This window comes from Lampris incognitus, chromosome 2 (genome assembly GCF_029633865.1).
Source record: "Lampris incognitus isolate fLamInc1 chromosome 2, fLamInc1.hap2, whole genome shotgun sequence".
In the NCBI taxonomy this organism is placed as follows: Eukaryota; Metazoa; Chordata; class Actinopteri; order Lampriformes; family Lampridae; genus Lampris; species Lampris incognitus.
Window position 1 is genome coordinate 4,404,497 of NC_079212.1, and position 25,417 is coordinate 4,429,913.

General features: G+C 48.8%; 1 protein-coding gene across 2 annotated transcripts in view; it reads right to left on the bottom strand.

The window, feature by feature from the left end:
- The window catches only part of dvl1a (dishevelled segment polarity protein 1a), a 40,238-nt gene extending 15,088 nt beyond the window's left edge, over window positions 1-25,150 (bottom strand). For both annotated transcript variants that reach the window (XM_056273278.1, XM_056273277.1), the window contains exons 1-4: window positions 24,676-25,150; window positions 12,815-12,884; window positions 9,161-9,282; window positions 4,633-4,751 (exon numbers count right to left, since the gene is read on the bottom strand). In XM_056273278.1, the coding sequence (XP_056129253.1) occupies window positions 4,633-4,751; window positions 9,161-9,282; window positions 12,815-12,884; window positions 24,676-24,875 (511 nt within the window). In that variant the 5' untranslated portion in view covers window positions 24,876-25,150. The remainder of the gene's footprint in view (window positions 1-4,632; window positions 4,752-9,160; window positions 9,283-12,814; window positions 12,885-24,675) is intronic.
- Window positions 25,151-25,417: the final 267 nt, after the last annotated feature.

Sequence of the window (25,417 nt, forward strand, 5' to 3'; positions counted from 1 at the left end):
GGTATATGCCGTTTTGTTTGTTGAGTTTTTTTTATATGCGGGAAATTAGCCATCAATATTCAACTCAAAACCATCTAGCTGCAGCTTTTTTTTGGGGGGGGTGGGGTTGGGGAGGGGGTTATGCGCTGCAGAGAGAGGTGTCAGTTGGTTCATTCTCCCCCTCCGCCACGGCGAGGGGTAAAAAAAAGACAACACAGCCAGCGGCTCTGAAACAGATCCTGCCCCATAACTCCATGTTGCCCTCGGGGTGCAACACCTGCCCATCCTCAACCCGTCAACTGCTGCTGCATTATTTACCTGCTCACTCTCACCCATCCGGCGCAGACGGAAAGAGGAGAAGAAGGGATACGTTTACCGGCATGCAGCACTTTGACTCGACTCGCTCTATTCTCTGTTTAACAGCTAGCGTATTCACACGGACACACACTCACTCGCAGCGGACAGGTAATGTGACGGGGAATTCCTGCTGCTGATGCTGCTGCGGGCGGGCAGGTAAAACGGGGGAGCGGGAGGGGGGGGGGGTTTCTTCCTCCCCCTGCATGTGTCTCTACATCCGTGACGTGTGCCCGTGACACACTGCAGCAACCGCTCAAAAGTACAGAGGCCAGACTACACTGGGCCGTGTAAACTGGGTTTACAAGTCATGAAACCGCACAGTTACGAGAGGGGCGTGCCCCGGCCCCTGATTTCACTCAATTGAGAACTAACAGTAGTACATAGTCTACTACTACTACTACTTTTTACTGCTCCCGTAGTACACAGTAGTACATAGTAGTAGGTATAAAATAGTAAATAATAAAGTAATAGATAAGTAGCATCCTTATCCGATGCGAGGGTCTAAGGACAGGATGTTGTGTTGCTGTAAAGGCCCCTTGAGGCAAATTTATAATTTGTGATCTTGGTCTATACAAATAAAACTGACTTGACGAGGTGGAGGGATGGAGAGTAGAGAGAAGGAACAGAATATGTATGCATTTGTGTGAGTGTGTTGTATCGGTATATATATTTGCAGAAAGAGGGCGTGCAAGTGAGATTTGCCGTATTGCACGTTTTCCTTTCCTGTTTCCGATCGTTAAAAGAACAATTTGCAAGGAGGTCCAGTTGGTCAGAAGGAAAGGGGAGGACGGACACAAAGTTAAGAGGTCAAAGGTTTTAGTGCATTACCCACTGAAATAACAGACGGTACAGATGCAAATTAGTAGCGGTGGATTTGGAAATGGTGAACGTCAGCAGTGTGCCTTACACGCCAGGTTTAGATTTAGTTTAATTAGATGGATGAGAGCGTGATGATGATGAATGAATGGTTGAAAAATGCAGCCGTCTCAGAAGAGACATTTTTTCCACACTGATTTTGTTCACTGTCTCCGGTGTTTCACATTTCCAGCTCTCTCTTTTCTCCCGAGCATCTCGGCTTGATGCGGTAGGTCTGTGATGCTAATTGCACCACATTAATTAATGATTATTTGGGTAGTGAGCCTGGAGCACAGGATCCACAAAGCCAGGCTTGCTGTGAGGAGAGGATGGGGTGTAGGGTTGGAGACAGACACAGAGGAAAACAAAAACGTGGCTCTGCTGTGTGCACGGAGGGAAAACAAACACAGGAGCACTGAAACATTATGATTTATTATTTACTGGCATAACACCGTGCCAGGGACAGCCGTGGTGACAGAGATATCATATGGAACTCACAACACATGCAGGAGGAACAGACTTCTGTCACAGCTCATATTTTCTGCAGCAGCAGAGAACCAGTCTGTCTGGTGTGTACACCAGTCTAAACACACGGCCGAACTCCCCCCCCCCACCCACCCACCCACACACACACACAACAGTGACTCTGTGAGAAGAGTTCCTCTGCAGAAGCAGAGAGGAAGCCTTCCTCTTCCTCCTCCCAAAGCAGCACTAACGGAGCGGTCTGCAGTCAGGAGCTGGGACTCATTGTGAAATGTATGCTTGATTGGGGTTCTACTTCAAAACCAGATCAAGGGGTGGACTTGATCTTTCCTCTAACCAGTACTCACAGCAGTGGATCGCAGTGTTGGGCCCTGTAAAAGCCATTCCATTTTTTCCCCGAATTCCATTTTGTTTTGTTTTTCTTACTGTATAAGGATAGATTATTTTAAATTCTTCATACACTGATCAGCCAAAACGTTAAAACCACCTGCCTAATATTGTGTAGGTCTCCCTCATGCCGCTGAAACAGCTCTGACCCATTGGGATATGGACTCCACAAGACCTCTGAGGGTGTCTGGCACCAGGACGTTAGCAGCAGATCCTTTAAGTCCTGTAAATGGAGAGGTGGGGTCTCCATGGATCGGATTGTTTTTCCAGCCCATCCCACAGATGCTCCATCAGACTGAGATCTGGGGAATGTGGAGGCCAGGGCAACACCTTGACCATCTTCGTCATGTTCCTCAAACCATTGCTGAACAATGTGTGCAGTGTGGCAGGACACGTTATCCTGCTGGAAGCGGCCACTGCCATCAGGGAATACCGTTACCATGAAGGGGTGAACCTGGTCTGGAATGATGTTTAGGTAGGTGGTACGTGTCAAAGTAACACCCACGTGAATGCCAGGACCCAGGCTTTACCAGCACAACATTGCTCAGAGCATCACACTGCCTCCACTGGCTTGCCTTCTTCCCATAGTCGAGTCAGTTTTATTTGTATAGCCCACTATCACAAATTACAAATTTACCTCAGTGGGCATCCTGGCGCCATCTCGTCCCCAGGTAAACGACACACATTCACCCGGCCATCCACATGATGGAAAAGAAAATGTGATTCGTCTGGTCTGATAAAGAAGGCACATGTCTGTCCTTCAACTTAAAACTCTTCTTTTTGCCTTAACCTACAAGTAGTTGCCTTTAAATTGAGTGCTTCACGGCCTGTACTGCATGGCAGGTCAGTTTCTGTCTCAATGAATTTGCCAACCACCGTTCTGCCGACGATGAGTTTATAGATTATAGATTATTGACTATTGCAAACTGTCCTCGTCTCTCTTTTCTTTCTCTCTGAATGATGTCTTCTCCTGTCTCTTCTTCTTTGTGTGTGAATGGTGTGATGTGAGTTTCCCGTGTACACATGTAGTCTGTCCTCCTCTCAGGTCTTCGTGGTGATGGTGGTCACACGGCTCAGGTCCTGGGCTGTTCCGGTGGCATCCGGACACTGCTTGGCATCCTGCTCATCATTTTCTTCCTATATCTTACAATTCCATTGTATTTCTGTTATCCTCTTTCACTGTTGTATTGTGTAAATTGTGTTTTGTTCTGTACACACAACATCCATTGCACATCTGTCTGTCTTGGGAGAGAGGTCCCTCCTCTATTGCTCTCCCCGAGGTTTCTCCCTGTAAAGGTTTTTTTTAGGGAGTTGTTCCTTATCCGATGTGAGGGTCTTAAAGACAGGATGTTGTGTTGCCGTAAAGCCCTCTTGTGATATTGGGCTATACAAATAAAATTGACTTGACTTCTTCCATTGCTACATGGTCCAGTTCTGAAGCTCACATGCCCATTGTAGGCACTTCCAGTGCTGGACAGGGGTCATCATGGGCACTCTGACCGGTCTGCAGCTATGCAGCCCCAGACACAGACAGCTGTGATGCACTGTGTGTCCTGACACCTGTCTATCATAGCCAGCATGAACCTTTTCAGCAACATGAGCTACAGCAGCTCTTCTGTGGGATCAGACCAGACGGGCTAGCCTTCACTCCCCACACACATCAATCAGCCTTGGGCGCCCATGACCCCGTCGCCAGTTGTCCTTCCTTGGACCACTTTAGGTAGGTACTGACCACTGTATACCAGGAACACCCCACAAGACCTGTCGTTTTGGAGATGTTCTGACCCAGTCGTCTAGCCATCACAACTTGGCCCTTGTCCAAGTTGCTCAGGTCCTTATGCTTGTCCATTTTTCCTGCTTCCAACACATCAACTTCAAGAACTGACTGTTCACTACTGACTAATACATCCCACCCCTTGACAGGCGTCACTGTAACAAGATAATCAATGTTATTCACTTATCTGTCAGTGGTTTAAATGTTTTGGCTCATCAGTGTATGTCCCCAAATTTCGAATGTTCCCATATTTTCCGCATTGCAGAAACCAAAAGGGCCCTACTTAAGCGGAGAGAGGAACAACACTGGTATAGTAAGCGTCGTTTGATTTCCAAGCAGTAGGCCGCAACACATCTCCCTCAAGTATTTCACAACACAAATGTCCTCTGAAAAGTTGGGAAGGAGTCGTACAAGAGTTGAAGTATAACCACTAAATGGAAAACAGCCTCTGACCATGAACCTGAGCCTCACACAGGAAACACAAGAAGAAAATGTAAAGGGAAAGACCGCGCCACAGGCAATCTTCATCACGTGGCAAAACTTGACTTCTGGGAACCTTTTCCACTAACTTGTGTCTGGCAGTGACATCAGTGCTTTACACGGTTGCATGTTTATTCACCAGTGCTTTGTGTGCCTTTGTCTTGCTTACCTGCTTTCTATCCATGAGGCGAGTGAATAGGGACAAGTTTGCGAAACAGTCTTTTGAGGTGGTAAAATTAGTCAAAATGACAAGTCAATTGCCTTTTCGAGAAAGACCCGCTTCCCTGTGCGCCCCTGCTGATAACGATGATACTCACGCTCGGTCTCCCGCGCTCTCCTCCGTGCACGCTCTCTCTCCCGCTCTCTGCGGTGGCTGAGGAGGGACTCCGTTCCCGTTTCCGTGTCCAGGCCATCTCGGCTGCTCACTGCATTGGCACTGAAATACACACGATGGGAAATGGTAAACGGACTGCATTTATACGGCGCTTTTCTAGTCTACCGACCACTCGGGAACGCTTTAGTGTGCGCCTCACATTCACCCATTCACACACACACACGCACACACTGATGACAGAGGCTGCCGTGCAAGCTGCCAACCTGCTCACCAGGAGCAGCTCTGGGTTCCCTGTCTTGCTCAAGGAAACTTAACAATAATAATAATAAGAAATTAAACTTGTATAGTGGTTTTCTAACACTCAAAGTCACTTATGCCCCTTTTCCACTACACGGTACCAGCTCAACTCGACTTTTTCATTTTCCGTCACTGGAAAGTTCCGGCGTTTTGGTAACCGTTACCACTTTTCCGGTACCGCCTTTGTCGAGGTTCCGAAAAGAGTGGAGCGGGTACCAAAATCAACGCAGACCAGCTACAGTGAGGGGTACTGCTACTGTGATGAAAACCACACTCTGCGAGTCGAGTCGAGCTGGTACCATGCAGTGGAAAAGGGGCATTAGACACGTTCTCCGCAGGAGCCGGGGATCAAACCAGCGACCTTCCGATTACTGGACCACCCGCTCTACCTCCTGAGCCCATGCCGCCCCCACGATTGTACATTTCAGTGAGATATATAGATAAACAAAACACACCATTTTCTTTACTCTTTACTCACACACAGTAACACGCACAAACACACACACTAATATGAACCCTTCCCTACACAACACGCACACACGCACACACACACACACGAAGGAGTTCTAATAGCCTAATTCTGCGGCTAGGCTTTTTCCAGCACACCTGAGTTGTCTCCAGCTAGGGTGTAGCGCTCGCCATCATAACAAGTGTGCGCTCAGCCTTGGGGGGTGTGTGCAGACCATATTATGACTGCTTGGGATTCAGTCCCTCTGGCCACAGCCGCCGCGCCATTGTTGTGTGGTATGTGATGTGTTTTTCACTAAGTGTCATTAATGACCAAACACCCTGAGAGGCAGCCATCCTGTACAATCCCAGCATTAATGAGTCCTATTGAAAGCCCAGATGGTGCCCGTGGCATGATTAGGATGGAGAGAGGGGGAGACGGAGAGAGAAAGAGAGGAAGAAAAGGAGACAGAAAGTCAGCGAGACAGAAAGAAGCCGAAGAAGAAAAGGGGAAGGTGGTAGATGGGGTGTGGGCTGACCTGAGCTATGTACACTGAATGTGGTGGGGGGTCTGGGGGGACGGATTGTTATTCCATCAGAAGGGTGGAGAAGCTGTGGCCTCGGGCATGGCAGTGAAGGGATTTAAACAGCCACCAGGCACCAGAGAAACCCGAGGCCTGTGAGAATGCCACTCAAGCCCGCTTGTCTGTCACACACACTTCAGCATGTAGGCTACACACAGTTTACACCTGCACGAATAATCACACAGTCAGGCATGTATCACACACACACACACACACACACACACACACATATATATGTATATACTTCCAACATGCATGCTCAGAGGGACGCACTTGTATACAAACAGTGTCACTTCCTATCACACGGTGTGAACAAAACAAATAAGCCAGGGAGCGGAGGATAAGGACGCATAATTAGGTGTGCGACGGCACATGATGTTGTGTGATCGATGCAAATGAAACACACAAGAGGAGACACGCCGCTGTGTCCGCGGCGCTCGGGTCAGCGGGAGAAAGCGCTCAGCGAGGCGCGTTAACGTGTCTCCTCCGCATCCCAGTCCTAATGGGCACACCTGGGCAACTCTTTGCCGCCACAGGTCAACACACATATGCAAATACCACGAGATAGCGAGAGCGCAGTGTCCCGGGTGCGACCAGACTGAGACAGGGTTTAGCTGCTTCACTGGCGGTAGTGACGGGCATGTGGTGTGGTTTTCTGATTTAAGAGCAATTTTCATTTGAACGACGTGATAGTGATTCTTCGAAACGCTGATACCGATCTACTCTGGGTTTTTTCCCAGTGGCTGGCTGAAGGTTTTGGTAAATGTCATTTCTAGCATGCCACGTATTTTGCAGACGTCTCTACCAAATTTCTGCAGAAGGACAGTGGAAACTCAGTTGACGAAATGGCATCTTTTAGCAACAACAGGGGCAACTGGTCTCCACTTTGCATGAACCGGTCACGTCCTAAACGGCGTCAGCTTGGTGAGGCGTCTGCATACCTTCTGGGGTTTGAGCACCGAAAGCTGTTTCCTCTGCATACACGCCGTGCTGTGGTATTAGTGCTGATCGTTAAAGTCTTCATAAAATAAAAAAGCCAGTTAATGCTTTGGACTCGGTCATTCGTGTTAAACATTAACGTTTTTGCTCCACGTTACAGTTTCCTGTGCAGTTCACAACATGAGCTCCCAGAAAACCTTTCATTGTAAAATATCCTCATCTGAAATGACACTGAATAGATTTAACTGAAATCAAATCGGGACCTTGTGAATCAAAATATAATCACAATAGAAAAATCAATGCCGGGCTGGGCAATATGGGCCAACTCAAATATCATGATATTTTTGGACCAAATACCTCGATATGGATATTGTGACGATACTGTGGGGACGACTATTACAAAACATTTACACAATCAGATTTCTGATAAACAATAATCAGCCTATATAATAACTACATGGGTAAAGGCAAATAATAGAACAGCTAAAAAAGTCTTGTAAGGTAAAACAAATTACATCAGTTTACTGTAATGCAGCCTTTAAAAGCAGGAAAGACAACACTTGTGCCATATCACGATATTACCACACCCACAATCCCAGACGATACCTAGTCTCGTGTCACAGTACCGATACAAAGCCGTGCATGTGCTGATGGACTGAGTGCATTTGTGATTGCAGTCTGTCTGTCTGTCTGTCTGCCTGTCTGTCTGTCTGCCTGCCTGTCTGTCTGCCTGTCTGTCTGTCTGTCTGCCTGTCTGTCTGTCTGCCTGTCTGTCTGTGGCTGCTGTCCAGCCAGGCAGGAGGGTCTGCTGATGGTGGGGGAAGATTAGCTGGGGCAGTGGGCTGCAGCTGTGAACCCCCCCCGACCCCGCACACACACACACACACCCCTTTGCTGCCAATCGCCTACCCACTCCCTCCTGGGAAATGGAGATTGGTGCTTTTAATGTCTGTTAATCCGGATTACTGGGCAGAGGCACATCAATTCTATTCTGTCCGCTCATCAAATACAGCCATTCACACCAATGGACACATGAAATACATGAATAAGGCACAATGAGAAATGAAGTGGTAATAATATTCCAGCTATTTACAGACAGAGGTGGAGGGCGGAAGACAGGATTCATTTCAGAAAGAGCGGAGGTTCGCAATGGGGAATTCACCTCGCCGTTCCTTTGAGAGAAAAGCCTGCTTGTCTGGCTCAAAGAGAAGGAGAGAAAGGGCGAGCGAGAGTGAAAGAGAGAGGGGGGAGGGAAAACGAGGGGGAGGGAAGTGACGTGAGAGGGGGGGGGGGAGCCGATTCACTTTTGCTTTCCACCACAGGGTGGCAGTGCTCCCGGTAAACGAGGGCCAGGAACAATAAAATCATCAGGCCAGCTGACAGCCGAGCAGCAGGGAGCAGCCCACAGAGGGCAAAAGCGAGCCAAGACGTCAAACACCAGATAAAGAGATACCCCGAGACATGACAAGACTGCATGTTCTCAATATAGAGCCCCAGTCGAATTGCCCCGGTGCTGTAATGGCAACAACGCCGGCCCTGCTGCCCTCCTAGTCCTCCTCGCTATATTTAGCTCCGGGCCTTCTCCTTAGCAAATGTCGCCAGAATCTCCAACCTGTCTTGTTTGAGAAGTCGATCTCTGGGCTTGGAAATAAAAGGTCATCGGGATGCAGAAGAAGTCTCTACGCCGGACTTTCACAGCGCCGCTGTTGACATGAACTACGATTCAGAACGCGTCTCTGTTTGTTAACTGACTGTGGACGGCTGCTCGGAGGGGCCCGGCACAATGGACGGCTTTGAACGCAGTATCTCCCTGAAGAGGTGGACGCCACCACGTCCATTTCTAGAGCCGGCCACAAAGGGGAGTGTGCTTCGTATGGATGCTTACACAGATGAGCAGCCTCACACCTTCCTGTGAAGCCGGCTGGGCGGGTACTTTAAATGGCGGGTACTCATGTACACAAATAACGGTGCAGACTTACACGATTACACACATGCCCAATTACAATCCCACGGGCGTGGGTGTTACACGCTTGATGTAACACCCACGCCCCCCCCCCCCCCGTATACGTCAGAACTGAGAGCGGGACCGCGCCTCTCCGATGAGCTCATCGGATTCTGATTATACGGCACACGGTGCATTAAAAAAAGGTCAGCCACTGCGCAGGTTTGTGCGTTTGATTAATCTGCCCGAGTTTCTTTGAGGGTAATTGCGCATATATGATGGCTAGCAATTAGCATACGCACTGGAAGGAGGGGGGTCGTGAGTCTCCGATGCCCCCTGTTCTCTCCAGGGGAGGGGGCAAATCTGGATGGCTCTCCGTACACTGGGATCCTCCGTCGGAGTGGGCACTCTCTGCCAGGACCAACTAGACAAACAGAGCAGGACAGGGAAAGAGAGACGGCACATTAGAAAACTGGAGGCAACATAGTTTTTCTCCCCTTTTTCTCCCCAATTGTACTTGGCCAATTACCCCACTCTTCCCGAGCCGCCCCGGTCGCTGCCCCACCCCCTCTGCTGATCCGGGGGGGAGGCTGCAGACTACCACATGCCTCCTCCCATACATGTGGAGTCACCAGCCGCTTCTTCTCACCTGACAGTGAGGAGTTTCACCAGGGGGACGTAGCGCGTGGGAGGATCACGCTATTCCCCCCAGTTCCCCCTGACCAGAGGAGGCGCTAGTGCAGCGACCAGGACACGTACCCACATCTGATAAAGACAACCCACAGAGATTCCTTTGGAGAAAGACTGAATATATTTTGACAGGAGTTGACCAGCAACAGTGCATATCTGTTAAAAGGTGCAGAATGTAATGTAGTCAGAGGCAACCATGACCAGTGGCGCCCCCAAAGGGTGGCCACGGCCACCCTGATACTATCCCCCCCCCCACCCGCTGGCCCCCCCAGCCATGAGTCGCATATGCAGAATATGCTTCTGATTATGCATAATATGCTAATATCTGATATTTTACATTAGGTGCTGTTTGTTAAAGTGTGTTGTTTCCTTCTACTAATGAGCCTTTACAACTCGTTTCAACCCCACGGGGCTATAAACTTTAATAATAACTTCGGCACGTAAGGTTATGCATCATGCTCGGTCCGTTATTCCAGGTGCAACAACATAAACGGCCCCTGTGTAAACAAGGAACTAAACAATGGTTCCTAACAATAGTTCCTATTGTTACACTGTTCATTTAAACCAATAATGTATATTTTTCATAATAACTCATGTCAAAGAATTTTTTTTTAACTGTACCGGTATTAGTCCAAGCACATCAGATATTTAGTATCATTAACTGTAAAAAAACCCAAAATATGTCAGTATGCGATTCCTTAACTCTCACATTGACAGTTTTCCACTGGCCTATACAGTACACTACGACAGCACAATGGATTTCCTGAAATTCAGTCACGGCTTTTGGTTTTGGTGTGCCACCCCAAGATTTTCAGCGGCCCCATTTGCCCCCCCCCCCCATGAAAAATGTCTGGGGGCGCCACTGGCCACGACACAAAGACAGATGGACAGCAACGTTAGCACGTCACACTGGCATTAAAGGTGGCACGTAAAACAAGGAAGGCAGTCCCAGGAACGGCTGGGTGGTTCAGCATAAACAACTTGAGGAACAGAGGGAAGGACAAAAGGGAGCGAAGGGAACACGCCGCCCTCGCTCTGTCGCCTGTCGGTACAAAGAATGATGTCCAGTGAACCACATGTGCAGCCGCTCGCGCTCCCCTCATCCGAGTCAAGATAATGACGGTTGAAGAGGACTGCCTCGGGAAGACTAATGACAGCACGGATCGTGATTACTCCAGCGGGGGGAGGCTAATGCGAGCTCCGGGTCCTGCGCCGTGGCGCTGGATCACGACGCCAATTCATTTCAATGGCCTTTGTTGCGGCGCTCTGTTGAATGAACCCGCGAGACGCCGCTTGTTGCCATTCAGCAGAGCGACAGCGTTTCCACCGGGCCGCCGTATGATTGGACGAGTACACGCGTGGCCTGTGCTGATTGGCGTTCTGAGCCTCACAAAGGAACAGGCTGACAACGAGCCGACGTCTCGCCGCTTCTTGGGTTCTCGGGGTTGGCACAACAATGTGAGCAAAGTCAAGAACCGGCCTACACTGTCTAGCAGCAGGACGCTACATGCACAGATGGACCCTTACATACTGCACATAGACCACACCGCACCTACCTACATTTATATCTTTTGATGATTTGCCTGTTTAAACATTTCCCCGGGTAAATGTGAAATCTCCTTTAGAGCAGACACCTTACCTGACCTCTAGAGGCAGGATTAAGATGGCTGTGATATGCTTATATCTTTTTTTTGGGATGGGATGGGGGGGGGGGGAGGTCAATTACCCCAGTCTTCCGAGCCGTCCTGGTCGCTACTACACCACGCCTCCCTCCCATACATGTGGAGTCACCGGCCGCTTCTTTTCACCTGACAGTGAGGAGTTTCACCAGGGGGATGTAGCGCGTGGGAGGATCACGCTATTCCCCCCCAGTTCCCCCTCTCCCCTGAACAGGTGCCCCGAACGACCAGAGGAGGCGCTAGTGCAGCGACTAGGACACATACCCACATCCGGCTTCCCACCCTCAGACACGACCAATTGTGTCTGTAGGGACGCCCGACCAAGCCGGAGGTAACACGGGGATTCGAACCAGTGACCCCCGGGTTGGTAGGCAACAGAACAGACCGCCAGGCCACCCAGATGCCCCGACATGCCTACATCTACTAGGTGGCATGCAAACAATTTATCAGTTACTGCTCATGTGATGGCCGGGCGGCCTGTCCAGGGTGTCTCCCCGCCTGCCGCCCCAATGGCTGCTGGGATAGGCTGCAGCATCCGTGCGACCCCGAGAGCGGGATAAGCGGCTTGGATAATGTATGGATACGGCTTGTGTTTCAGGCCCGTGCAGTGTGAGGTGTATATCTAATCTAACATTAAGGATGTTTGGTGAATCAATGTCAGCATCAGTCTGTAAATATTCTGTCATGACAGTGTGAAAGGGTGGCGGTTTGGGAGACCGCCCTTCAGTCAGACGCCTAAGCTAAATCCCATATGTCGGCAGTCATCAGCCCCGCTGAACGTCTCCGAGCAGGATCCTGAATCAGTTTCAGTTTCCAGCGGGCTGTTCGGTAGCCCCCCGTGCCTACGGCAGAGCGGTAATTTCCCTACTAGGCATGTGCGTCTGACCTCATTTCCCCGTTTGAGTACGCGCATGAAATTAGAAACGAGTGCTTGAGTACTCGGTAGCTTAATTGATGCATATATTATATATGCAAATTAGCTACACTCGCCAAGAGTAAGTCTCTTATTGAACTTTAATGACCAAGGTTTTTCATTTCATGAATCCACAAAATAAACGTATGCAAACAAAATGAGTTTATTAACTGCTGGGCTGAGTAAGCTGCTCCGTTCCACCGGGCTGCCAGCGGCACCACGCGGTGGTGGTAAACGATGGTGTTAGAGGTGGGCAATATATTGACGTAAACAATTAACATATTCATTTTTAAAAATGTATACAGAAATAACCTCTTATTCATATTACAGATATGTAGTATGAGCGCCCGTGCATTTCCATGGTGCCCTATCCAATCAGTGCCTCGTATCCTATATGTAAAACGAGCGGCGAAGTGCGAACAGGAAGTGAAGCCCAGTCCGCGCTGCTTGTGTTGCAGAAGTCACGGTTCAAGTGGAGCCGCTCCCACCTGTGTTGTGCACTTCGCGGCTCAACGGTGAAATTGCACAGAGGACTTTTTAAAAACGCTGCGTGGGGGCGTTGCACGGCTGCATTTACATGAGCCACGGGCGCTCCACGCACATATCTATAGCCCTCTGAGTGTGCATGGCCGGGCACGCCGCCAGGAGAGAGGAGCGCCATCCATCTCACTTACCCAGGACACCACTCTCCCGTTGAAGCAGGGCAGCTTGGCGTTGTCATCAGAAATCTCCTCTTTGACAACCCTGCAGAGAGGACGGACACACACATGCAGTCAGGACAACCAAGTGAGCTCTCGCAGACACACGGCACACAGCACACAGCCGAGTACGCTTCCCCCGACCCGCACAATATGTTGACACACACTGAGAGACAGTCACGCTTTACAAGTCGCATTCTCCACACGGCTTTTGACTGGCGTGGAACCCTCGCCACTGCGGGTAAGCCCACTGACAGGCGGTAAGACCGCTCTCGGTCCGATTCGCGGAGATTTGTGGACATGGCCGTCCCTCCAATTACGCTAAGCACACGCAACATGCGAGGCCTGCCCAACACGGAAAATGTGGGGGCCACAAGTATTGAACCAGAAACTCTAAATCTGTGTGAGTACGTTAGTGTGTGTGTGTGCATTAGTGGGGGTGTGTGTGTGTGTGTGTGTGTGCATTAGTGGGTGTGTGTGTGTGTGTGTGTGTGTGTGTGTGCATTAGTGGGGGTGTGTGTGTGTGTGTGTGTGTGTGTGTGCATTAGTGGGTGTGTGTGTGTGTGTGTGTGTGCATTAGTGGGTGTGTGTGTGTGTGTGTGTGTGTGTGTGTGTGTGTGTGTGTGTGTGTGTGTGTGCATTAGTGGGTGTGTGTGTGTGTGTGTGTGTGTGTGTGTGTGTGTGTGTGTGTGTGTGCATTAGTGTGTGTGTGTGCATTAGTGGGTGGGTGTGTGTGTGTGTGTGTGTGTGCATTAGTGGGTGTGTGTGTGTGTGTGTGTGTGCATTAGTGGGTGTGTGTGTGTGTGTGTGTGTGCATTAGTGTGTGTGTGTGTGTGTGTGTGTGTGTGTGTGTGCATGCTAGTATGGTTTACAGCAGCAGGTATGCTGATAAGAGAGAGTCTATGCTTGAGCGTGTGGGTGTGTGTGTGTGTGCATTAGTGGGTGTGTGTGTGTGTGTGTGTGTGTGTGTGTGTGTGTGTGTGTGTGCATTAGTGGGTGTGTGTGTGTGTGTGTGTGTGTGTGCGTGTGTGTGTGTGTGTGTGTGTGCATTAGTGGGTGTGTGTGTGTGTGTGTGTGTGTGTGTGTGCATTAGTGGGTGTGTGTGTGTGTGTGTGTGTGTGTGTGTGCATTAGTGTGTGTGTGTGTGTGTGTGTGTGTGTGTGTGTGCATTAGTGGGTGTGTGTGTGTGTGTGTGTGTGTGTGTGTGTGCATTAGTGGGTGTGTGTGTGTGTGTGTGTGTGTGTGTGTGTGTGTGTGTGTGTGTGTGCATTAGTGTGTGTGTGTGCATTAGTGGGTGGGTGTGTGTGTGTGTGTGTGTGTGCATTAGTGGGTGTGTGTGTGTGTGTGTGTGTGCATTAGTGGGTGTGTGTGTGTGTGTGTGTGTGCATTAGTGTGTGTGTGTGTGTGTGTGTGTGTGTGTGTGTGCATGCTAGTATGGTTTACAGCAGCAGGTATGCTGATAAGAGAGAGTCTATGCTTGAGCGTGTGGGTGTGTGTGTGTGTGCATTAGTGGGTGTGTGTGTGTGTGTGTGTGTGTGTGTGTGTGTGTGTGTGTGTGCATTAGTGGGTGTGTGTGTGTGTGTGTGTGTGTGTGCGTGTGTGTGTGTGTGTGTGTGTGCATTAGTGGGTGTGTGTGTGTGTGTGTGTGTGTGTGTGTGCATTAGTGGGTGTGTGTGTGTGTGTGTGTGTGTGTGTGTGCATTAGTGTGTGTGTGTGTGTGTGTGTGTGTGTGTGTGCATGCTAGTATGGTTTACAGCAGCAGGTATGCTGATAAGAGAGAGTCTATGCTTGAGTGTGTGTGTGTGTGTGTGTGTGTGTGTGTGTGTGTGTGTGTGTGTGTGTGTGTGTGTGTGTTTGCGTGAGAAGGTAAAGAGGCCGCGACAACGGGGCGTCAAAGACCCACGAGCGTGTATAAATAGAGCGGTCCAGTGCGGGAGCCTCGCTCGGTGTGTTCCGTCTCTGGCTGTAAATTCCCAACAAAAATACCACCCAGTTACCCTTTGACCTGCGAGGACGCATTTCAGCGGTAAGCAGCGGCCACACCTGCTGGGCTCGTGTCACACACACCGGGCTCGGCGCTAGCTGAGGCTCGGGAGACGAGTTGGCTAACACCTTGCAGCACGGCCGGGTGGCCACGCAAACGGAGCGAAAACACACACACACACACACACACACACAGCCTAACACTCTTGCGTAATAACCGTTATTATAATTACTACCTGCATTGATTTATGGGTTTTTTTTTGTTTTTTTTTTTGCAAAGGAGCCTCTCAGAATTCATGCAACCGGGCTTCTTCTGCCCGACGCGGCGCCTCGTCTACCTGAAGTGTCCCGACTTTCAACCCGGCGGATGAAAAGCAGAAGACGACTTGAGAGCGGCGGCAAAGCCCAAGAAGAGGATTTTACACGGGGCTGTCTCAAGACAGGGGCTGTTATAGATTTATAGTTTTCTCTTTTTTTTCACCCCCCTCCCCCTCCCCCCCCTTCTCCCCCTTCCAGTCAAACTTCCCTTCTGCTGAGACAAGTGGCCGGGCGAAGTCTGGTGTTTTCGTCAGGCGGGTGCTGTGGGAGCCGAATTGCTGGGAGTGGTGGACAGAGATAACACAGCGTCGTGGCTGCAGCTGACTACCACAGAGACTGCCGCTGCGGCCTGCTCCACCGCAGGGAGGAAAAGGGAGGCGGGAGGGGGAGGCGCACGGGGGAGGAGGAGGAGGGGGGGGGGTGGACGAAGGGGGTGATTCTGCCGTGTTTGTTAGGTAGGAAGTGCTCGCATCCTCTCTGCGAAGCCACACGAGCAGCTGCAAGGTGACTTGCGAGGATATGGGAGTGGTCAGGGCCATTAAGCGTAAACAGCTTTTCTCCGTTGGCGGCGAAGCTCATAATTTCAAATGAGAGCACTGTTGGCATGAGCAGCCATGTTATGTAAAAGCTGCTTGACACACACAATTTGGCTGCGCACTATATGAGATGTATTTTTTGAGCAAAAAAAAAAAAAAAAAAAAAAAAAACATTTTTTTTTTAAAGGCTTCGGAAAGACGCTGGACGCAGAATAAACTCTTCAGAAATACCTCGCTGCCTGTTAAACACATTGGATCCAACCGAGCCCAGATATGGATCCAAAGGAAACAGATGACGTCTGCAGTACACGCCGAAATATGCACGACGCGCATTCTTGTTAGATTCCATCTAATATCAGTGGCAGCATTAGTTCCACCGCAGAGTCCTGACACACACACACACACACACACACACACACACACACACACACACACACACACGCGGACTGAGAGCGGTTTACAGATGTCTGGTCCGAGCTGCAGGCACAGCGCGGACTTCTTAGAGCTGACAGCTTAAACAGGTCTTAATAGACTTTACTGGATAATGAAGCAAGATTTAGTCAAGTGAATGCTGGATATGCCACTGCCGGTGATGTATATTTATCTGGCCGGGGCAGATTAGATGTGTTTGTTTATGCATTGTGAGGCAGAGGAGGGCTACTTAGTTGCAGCATAAACCAGAAAGCAGGGGTCAGGGGAGGCCAACCGACTCCGGCCAACAGTCCAAGGACGCTGGGTGGGCTGATGCAACTGATGCTGTAAACAGGGAAGCCAAATATTTGCCGCTCGAATAAATCATGAAAAGATGTATTTTATTAGGCCAAGCCCGCCAGCCCGAGCTCCCGCTAGTGAAGAGTCTCATGACTTCAACCGTGATAGAAAAGGTTCTGTAACTTAAACACGCCGTCTGTGAACCCACGCCCTGCTGAACGTCACGTACCGATTTACTACGTAGCTGTACCCGTGCATGCACGTGGGACTGTGTGGATGTGTGCATAAGTACATGGAGGTAAACTTGTATTTACATATGCAGGCTGTGGCAACACATTTCCACACAAAGGACAATAAAGGATCTATTTATGCTGCAGTCATGCAGACTTGTTTACCCTCTCCCCTGGACCATACCAGCATTCAGATACCACATAAAGACTGTCAAGGTGAAACGGTCTACGTTAAACATCTTGACGTACGCTCGCTGGCGATGACAAAAGCATCTTTCTTCTTAAAAAAAACAAAAACCAAGCAGGGCAGCATGCGAGAAGGTCCCGGGTTCGAACCCCAGGCCCTCCCAGGTCCTTTTGTGTGTGGAGTTTGCATGTTCTCGCCATGTCTGCGTGGGTTTCCTCCCACAGTCCAAAGACATGCATGTTAGGGTTAATACTCCAGTCTGTGGAAAATACTCCTGTCTGTGATTAATACTCCCGTCTGTGGGTAATACTCCTGTCTGTGGGAAATACTCCTGTCTGTGGGTAATACTCCTGTCTGTGGGTAATACTCCAGTCTGTGGAAAATACTCCTGTCTGTGGGAAATACTCCTGTCTGTGGGAAATACTCCTGTCTTTGATTAATACTCCTGTCTGTGATTAATACTCCTGTCTGTGGGAAATACTCCTGTCTGTGGGAAATACTCCTGTCAGTGATTAATACTCCTGTCTGTGATTAATACTGCTGTCTGTGGGAAATACTCCTGTCTGTGGGAAATACTCCTGTCTGTGGGTAATACTCCAGTCTGTGATTAATACTCCTGTCTGTGGGAAATACTCCTGTCTGTGGGTAATACTCCTGTCTGTGATTAATACTCCTGTCTGTGATTAATACCCCTGTCTGTGGGAAATACTCCTGTCTGTGGGTAATACTCCAGTCTGTGATTAAAACTCCTGTCTGTGGGAAATACTCCAGTCTGTGGGAAATACTCCTGTCTGTGGGTAATACTCCTGTCTGTGGGTAATACTCCAGTCTGTGGAAAATACTCCTGTCTGTGGGAAATACTCCTGTCTGTGATTAATACTCCTGTCTGTGATTAATACTCCTGTCTGTGGGAAATACTCCTGTCTGTGGGAAATACTCCTGTCTGTGGGAAATACTCCTGTCTGTGATTAATACTCCTGTCTGTGGGAAATACTCCTGTCTGTGATTAATACCCCTGTCTGTGGGAAATACTCCTGTCTGTGGGTAATACTCCAGTCTGTGATTAATACTCCTGTCTGTGATTAATACTGCTGTCTGTAGGTAATACTCCTGTCCGTGGGTAATATTCCTGTCTGTGATTAATACTGCTGTCTGTAGGTAATACTCCTGTCCGTGATCAATACTGCTGTCTGTGACTAATACTCCTGTCTGTGGGTAATACTCCTGTCTGTGATTAATACTGCTGTCTTTAGGTAATACTCCTGTCTGTGACTAATACTCCTGTCTGTGATAAATACTACTGTCCGTGATTAATACTCCTGTCCATGGTTAATACTCCTGTCCATGGTTAATACTCCTGTCTGAGGTTAATACTCCTGTCCGTGATTAATACTCCTGTCCGTGGTTAATACTCCTGTCCGTGATTAATACTCCTGTCTGTGGGTAATACTCCTGTCTTTGACTAATACTCCTGCCTGTGGGTAATACTCCTGTCTGTGACTAATACTCCTGTCTGTGATAAATACTACTGTCCGTGATTAATACTCCTGTCCATGATTAATACTCCTGTCCATGGTTAATACTCCTGTCTGAGGTTAATACTCCTGTCCGTGATTAATACTCCTGTCCGTGGTTAATACTCCTGTCCGTGATTAATACTCCTGTCTGTGGGTAATACTCCTGTCTTTGACTAATACTCCTGCCTGTGGGTAATACTCCTGTCTGTGACTAATACTCCTGCCTGTGGGTAATACTCCTGTCTGTGGGCAATACTCCTGTCTGTGGGTAATACTCCTGTCTGTGGGTAATACTTCTGTCTGTGGTTAATACTCCTGTCCGTGGTTAATACTCCTGTCCGTGATTAATACTCCTGTGTGTGGGTAATACTCCTGCCTGTGACTAATACTCCTGCCTGTGGGTAATACTCCTGTCTGTGGGTAATACTCCTGTCTGTGGGTAATACTTCTGTCTGTGGTTAATACTCCTGTCCGTGATTAATACTCCTGTCCGTGGTTAATACTCCTGTCCGTGATTAATACTCCTGTCTGTGGGTAATACTCCTGCCTGTGACTAATACTCCTGCCTGTGGGTAATACTCCTGTCTGTGGGTAATACTCCTGTCTGTGGGTAATACTCCTGTCTGTGCCCCTGACCAAGGCAATGGGAAGAAGAACTTGACTTGGTCCTCAGGCGCTGCAGCTGCCCACTGCTCCTACACCACAGGAGGGCTGATGCAGGGGACGAATGTCGTTGTGTGACTGCTTACAGTGACAAATAAAGTGTCTTCCCTCTGCTTCTTCTCTTCTTCTATTACGATCCTGTCACGTTCAGTAGAGAAACGTTTAAAAAGCGGTGCATGGCAGATGGATATTTGTGCGACTCGAGACACATTTTTGTCTTATTAATATTGGTGGCTTAGCATCACTTTCACAGAAGGAGAGCCCCCCCCCCATCCCCCTTCACCACAGTCCCCTATTTTCAGAGACACAAACAGAGCAGTTTCTTTCAGGCCCTGGTCTTGGCTGCCTCCTTGGCTCCAGTGTGCCTCTGTGACTTGCATTATAGTGAAGTCTCGGTCCGACTCCACATACAACACCACCCACCACCAGAATGACAAACAAAATACAACACCGGCACCCTGAATTCTCCGTTGCAGGCGGTGGGGTTACTTCAAAACAACACACGGCCTATTTTACCACCCCGTCTTGCCCCCCGGATATCAACAAATAAATAAATAACGCGACGGCCCACATCACAAACAAACGCAGCCCCGCAGAATTAAACCACTCGTCTTCCAAATTAGGAACACGGCATGCAACGGGTTTGTTGCACGATTCTGCAACAACAACCATAAACGCCGCTGCCCGTGTGAACAGCCCCTCACTTGCAATGCCGAGGGGAACGAGGAAATGCACACATGTGGCACGAGACTGCACCGAGGCAGAAAAGGCGCAGATTTCCCGAGTCCATTTCTAAAATCTTTGTCCCTCGCCCACACCGCCGATAAGACCGGCACAAATCCTGGGTCGGCAATCCCACAAGAAAATGTCTGGATCCTCCAGCACGGCAGGGGGTCTACTACTGAGGCCCTTGCACCGACTGCTCATTTACATTTCAAACGCCGTCTATAACTGCAAGGGATCTGATGTTTTCCCTCTCTGCCGAGCAGCCTCGCTCCTCCCTCGCTAATTCCCCGGCAGCCATACTGTCTGCGCCTATGCAGCGCGGCCAGCACGGCCACCACAAAAGCCTTGCTATCCTCTGTGCTTGCCTTTGACAGCGTTGGCTTCCATACTGTGCCAATACCATACGGCCCTCAAAGAGCCGCCATACTCGAGCCGGCCTCGGTAACGAGCCTCCGCCAGACATGGATTAGGCTGCTACTCGCTTGTGTTTATTTGGAAAGCATATTGGTGCGACTACACTTGATTCGTGATTTCATTAAACACACTTTGTCGGCACACACGGGAGGGGGAGGCGGCCAGAGCCGACCCGCTGCAGCGCCGCAGCGGTGGTGGTGTTTTTCAACGACGCGAAGCCACGTCTCCTAAGAGCAAACACGCTTTGTTTGTCTCCGTAATCTGCCTGTCGATCACCTGGGGCCCAGCGAGCCGCCCGGCTCGCAGCGTCACGAGGGGCAGGAAGCAAGGGCCGGAGACAAAGCACTGCGGGCCGAGCCTCGACTCCCACCTGGAAGAACCAGTTTCCCCCGGCAAGGTCACGCCGCCACGGGACCGCGGGCCGCTCGAGTCTAGAGGCGCGCCTGCCTGACCACCCCTGCGTTTCCTACCCTTATGTTGGCAGATGTTATTGTGCTGGATATGAATGTGTGTGTGTGTGTGTGCGTGGGCGTGTGTGCGTGGGTGCATGCATGTGTGTCCTCTACGGGGCGAGACATCACCAGATTGGAATGAGAAAGAGACACTGACACAAATATGTCATTCCCGGTAGAGGCCTGATATGAACGTCAGAGCAACTCACAGCCTCGTAGCAACGTACATCCACTGGACGTTTGCTAATGTGAGCTAGCCCCTAAAAATAAAGACAGGATGACAAAGAGAGAGAGAGAGGGAGAGGCGGGGGGGGGGGGCAAGAGACAAAGAAATGACCAAAAACTTCTTCGGTGAAAGCCAATTCATCGCACCAAGAATACAGAAGGAACCACAACAGCTGCTGGGACCCGGCGGAGCAAAACCCAAACAAAGCGGAGTGACGGGCATCGGACGGCCGACGGGATAAGAACCTAGTTTCATTGTCAGCTCTGTCAGGAGGTCCGAAAAAAATGGTCTATTTTCGTTTCACAAACAGGCCCCTTTAACCGCAACCGCTGTTCACAGCTCTGCCTGCAGGACGCGCCACCCTTTCTGGTCCGCGGCTCGCCCAGTTCGGCTCAGGCTAAACTGGATGTTAGAAATCAAACAGTCTGCCCAAAGTCTGATGAGGAAGACGTGACGGACAGGACGGGGTATGACGGCCTGTCACTGATACCGAGTCAAACATCTAGCGGACCCGCGTCAAACTCTTATTTAAATAAATAAATAAAACAACGGAAAAGAAAGAGGAGAAAGTCTGAAAACCCCCACCCACCGCAGCCTATATGCTACCAACGTGGCAAAAGGGCCCGGTTCGAACCCCGTACTGAACTCCGTCATCGTTTGTTGGTCAACTTGCATAAACAAGATTATGTCCACACTGTTTGACGGATTTGGCCCGGCCCGGTTCGCTAATCCAGGGGAGCGAGTACGCCCGCTGAAACCTTCTAACTTCAAACCCGTCACCGTCCCCAGACACGTTTAACCAGGAGACTCGTTCACATGCGAGGACGGCGAATCATAAATCATCTGTCATGTCACATCACATCATCATATCATATCTACAAGGCCAAAGGCCACGTCACATTATGCATTTCCTTGTGGCTCACCTGCAGTCCCATGAGCGTGTGTGTGTGTGTGTGTGTGTGTGTGTGTTGTGTGTTGTGTGGGGGAGGGTTCATATTAGTCATGATTTCGTTTAGTCTCATAAACCGGTTTCAGTTGAATTACGGTTGGGATAATTCAACAGAACGGCTTATTGTTCAGCAGCATCTTATCTGGGTGAAATTAGGATAGGGTCACATAACACCATTTATCTACTATACCATATATATCACGTATGATACACCATTTATCTAGTATACCATATATATCACGTATGATACACCATTTATCTAGTATACCATATATATCACATATGATACACCATTTATCTATATCATATATATCATATATGATACACCATTTATCCATATCATATATATCATATATGATACACCATTTATCCATATCATATATATCACATATGATACACCATTTATCTAGTATATCATATCACGTATGATACACCATTTATCTAGTATATCATATATATCACGTATGATACACCATTTATCTAGTATATCATATATCACTTATGATACACCATTTATCTATATCATATATATCACGTATGATACACCATTTATCTAGTATACCATATATATCACGTATGATACACCATTTATCTATATCATATATATCACGTATGATACACCATTTATCTACTATACCATATATATCACGTATGATACACCATTTATCTAGTATACCATATATATCACGTATGATATACCATTTATCTATATCATATATATATCACGTATGATACACCATTTATCTATATCATATATATCATATATGATACACCATTTATCTATATCATATATATCACGTATGATACCCCATTTATCTAGTATACCATATATACCACGTATGATACACCATTTATCTAGTATACCATATATATCACGTATGATACACCATTTATCTAGTATACCATATATATCACGTATGATACACCATTTATCTAGTATACCATATATATCACGTATGATACACCATTTATCTAGTATACCATATATATCACGTATGATACACATTTATCCATATCATATATATCACGTATGATACACCATTTATCTAGTATACCATATATATCACGTATGATACACCATTTATCTATATCATATATATCATATATGATACACCATTTATCTATATCATATATATCATATATGATACATCATTTATCTATATCATATATATCATATATGATATACCATTTATCTAGTATATCATATATATCATATATATGATACACCATTTATCTATATCATATATATCACATATGATACACCATTTATCTATATCATATATATCATATATGATACACCATTTATCTAGTATATCATATATATCATATATATGATACACCATTTATCTATATCATATATATCACATATGATACACCATTTATCTATATCATATGTATCATATATGATACATCATGTATCCATATCGTATATATCATATATATGATACACCATCTTATCCATATCATATATATCACATATGACACACATTTATCCATATCATATATACGATACACCATTTATCCAGATCATATATATCATATACTATATGACACACCATCTTATCGTCTAAGTTAATGACGATAAGCTGAAACGTGTCTCAGAACGGGGTGTGAAGTGTCTGAGGGGCTGTCACTGGGTTTGATGCTGTGCTTTACATTACGGAACAGGTCAGCGTGGTGAACTTCGCCTGGATTCTTAGCAGGGTATTTTGGCACATACAGACATACATACACACATACATACAGACAGACAGACAGACAGACAGACAGACAGACAGACACATACAGAGACAGACAGGCAGACAGACATACATACATAGAGACAGACAGACATACATACATACAGAGACAGACAGACAGACAGACAGACAGACAGACATACATACATACATACATACATACATACATACATACATACAGAGACAGACAGACATACAGAGACAGACAGGCAGACAGACAGACATACATACAGAGACAGACAGACAGACATACATACATACAGAGACAGACAGACATACAGACAGACAGACATACAGACAGACAGACAGGCAGACATACAGACAGACATACAGACAGACAGACAGACATACATACATACAGAGACAGACAGACATACAGACAGACAGGCAGACAGACATACAGGCATACAGAGACAGACAGACAGACAGACAGACAGACAGACATACATACATACAGAGACAGACAGACATACAGACAGACAGACATACAGAGACAGACAGGCAGACATACATACATACATACATACATACATACATACATACAGGCATACAGACAGGCACACATACATACAGACAGACAGACAGACAGACAGGCAGGCAGACAGACAGGCATACAGAGACACAGACAGATATACAGACAGACATACAGATACAGACAGACAGCTATACATACAGACAGGCAGACATACACAGACAGACAGACAGACAGACGTCTTGTTTGCATATCATTATTCTGATGACTCTCAGTCCTTCCCTGCCGAACCCAGCCGTTCAGCACCCTTCACTGGCCCAGGGCTTGGGAAACGGCAGGTCCGGGGGCTTTGTCGAGCTTGCCCCGACCCCCCGCGCGGGGCAGTTCAGCGTGCTGGGGCAATTCTGTGGACGGGGTCTTGGTGCGCGTGCCGTGGGGGGCTGCGTCACCGGACAACACCGGACCCGTCTCACACGGCGACACCTCGGGACGGGCTCCCGGGACGGGCCATCACAACGAACAGGTGCCAGTCGCGCGGAGGCGAGACCTGACACCGGTCCGCCAACAATACCCCCCCCACACACTTTTACCCCCCCCCCCCTAAACAGCGCCATGTTGCCCGGTGCGACCCGCGAGCGGCTGTGGAAAACGCACCGCCGCCGCCGACGAGCGAGGCCGGACTCGGTCGGCACCGACGGTTCGGTCGCCACTTACCCGAAATCCTGGTCCATCGACTTGAAGAAGAACTTGTAGCTGTGGACGGGTCGGTTGTTGAGGACATTTTTGAAGTCGGCCAGGGTGACTCTGTCCGGGGAGACGGACAGCTTGACCAGGTAGGGGGTCTCCTCCTCGTCTATGTGGTATATGATCTTAGTCTCCGCCATGAGAGGGGCAGGGCGGGGCAGGGCCACCATGGACACGGGAACGAGGCCCGGCGGCGCCAGAGAACGGGGCCTGCTGCTGCTGCTGCCGCTGCTGCCGCTGCTGCTGCCGCTGCTGCTGCGCTACCAGCCGGCCGCCGCAGAACATACCAGCTCCCGCCGCCCGCCGGCGCCCACACGCAACACCGCCGAGCCCGTCCGCCCGACCCACAGACGTGTCCTTGAAAAGCGGCGTGGCGAGCCGCGCATAATCGCGTCCTAAGCCAGCCGTGTTCCTGCTCCGCTGCGCCTCGGCACGGCCGCTCTCAGACAGGAAGGGACAGTCCACATCCTTACGATACGGAGTTGGGAATATCGCGCTGCTCTCCCCCCACCCACACCCACCCCAATAGGGGTAAATTGGTTGGGCGGTGCTGCCACCTAGCGGCCGGTTGTGGGTACTGCGCGGCCCGCTGCCGTTTGGAACAAAGAGGAGCTTCACATGTGCACATGCACGTCCTGGGAGAGAGAGAGAGAGAGCTGTCCTTTCATTTCTATTCACGTTGAACGACGCTATTAAAAAAACACGACTGAGA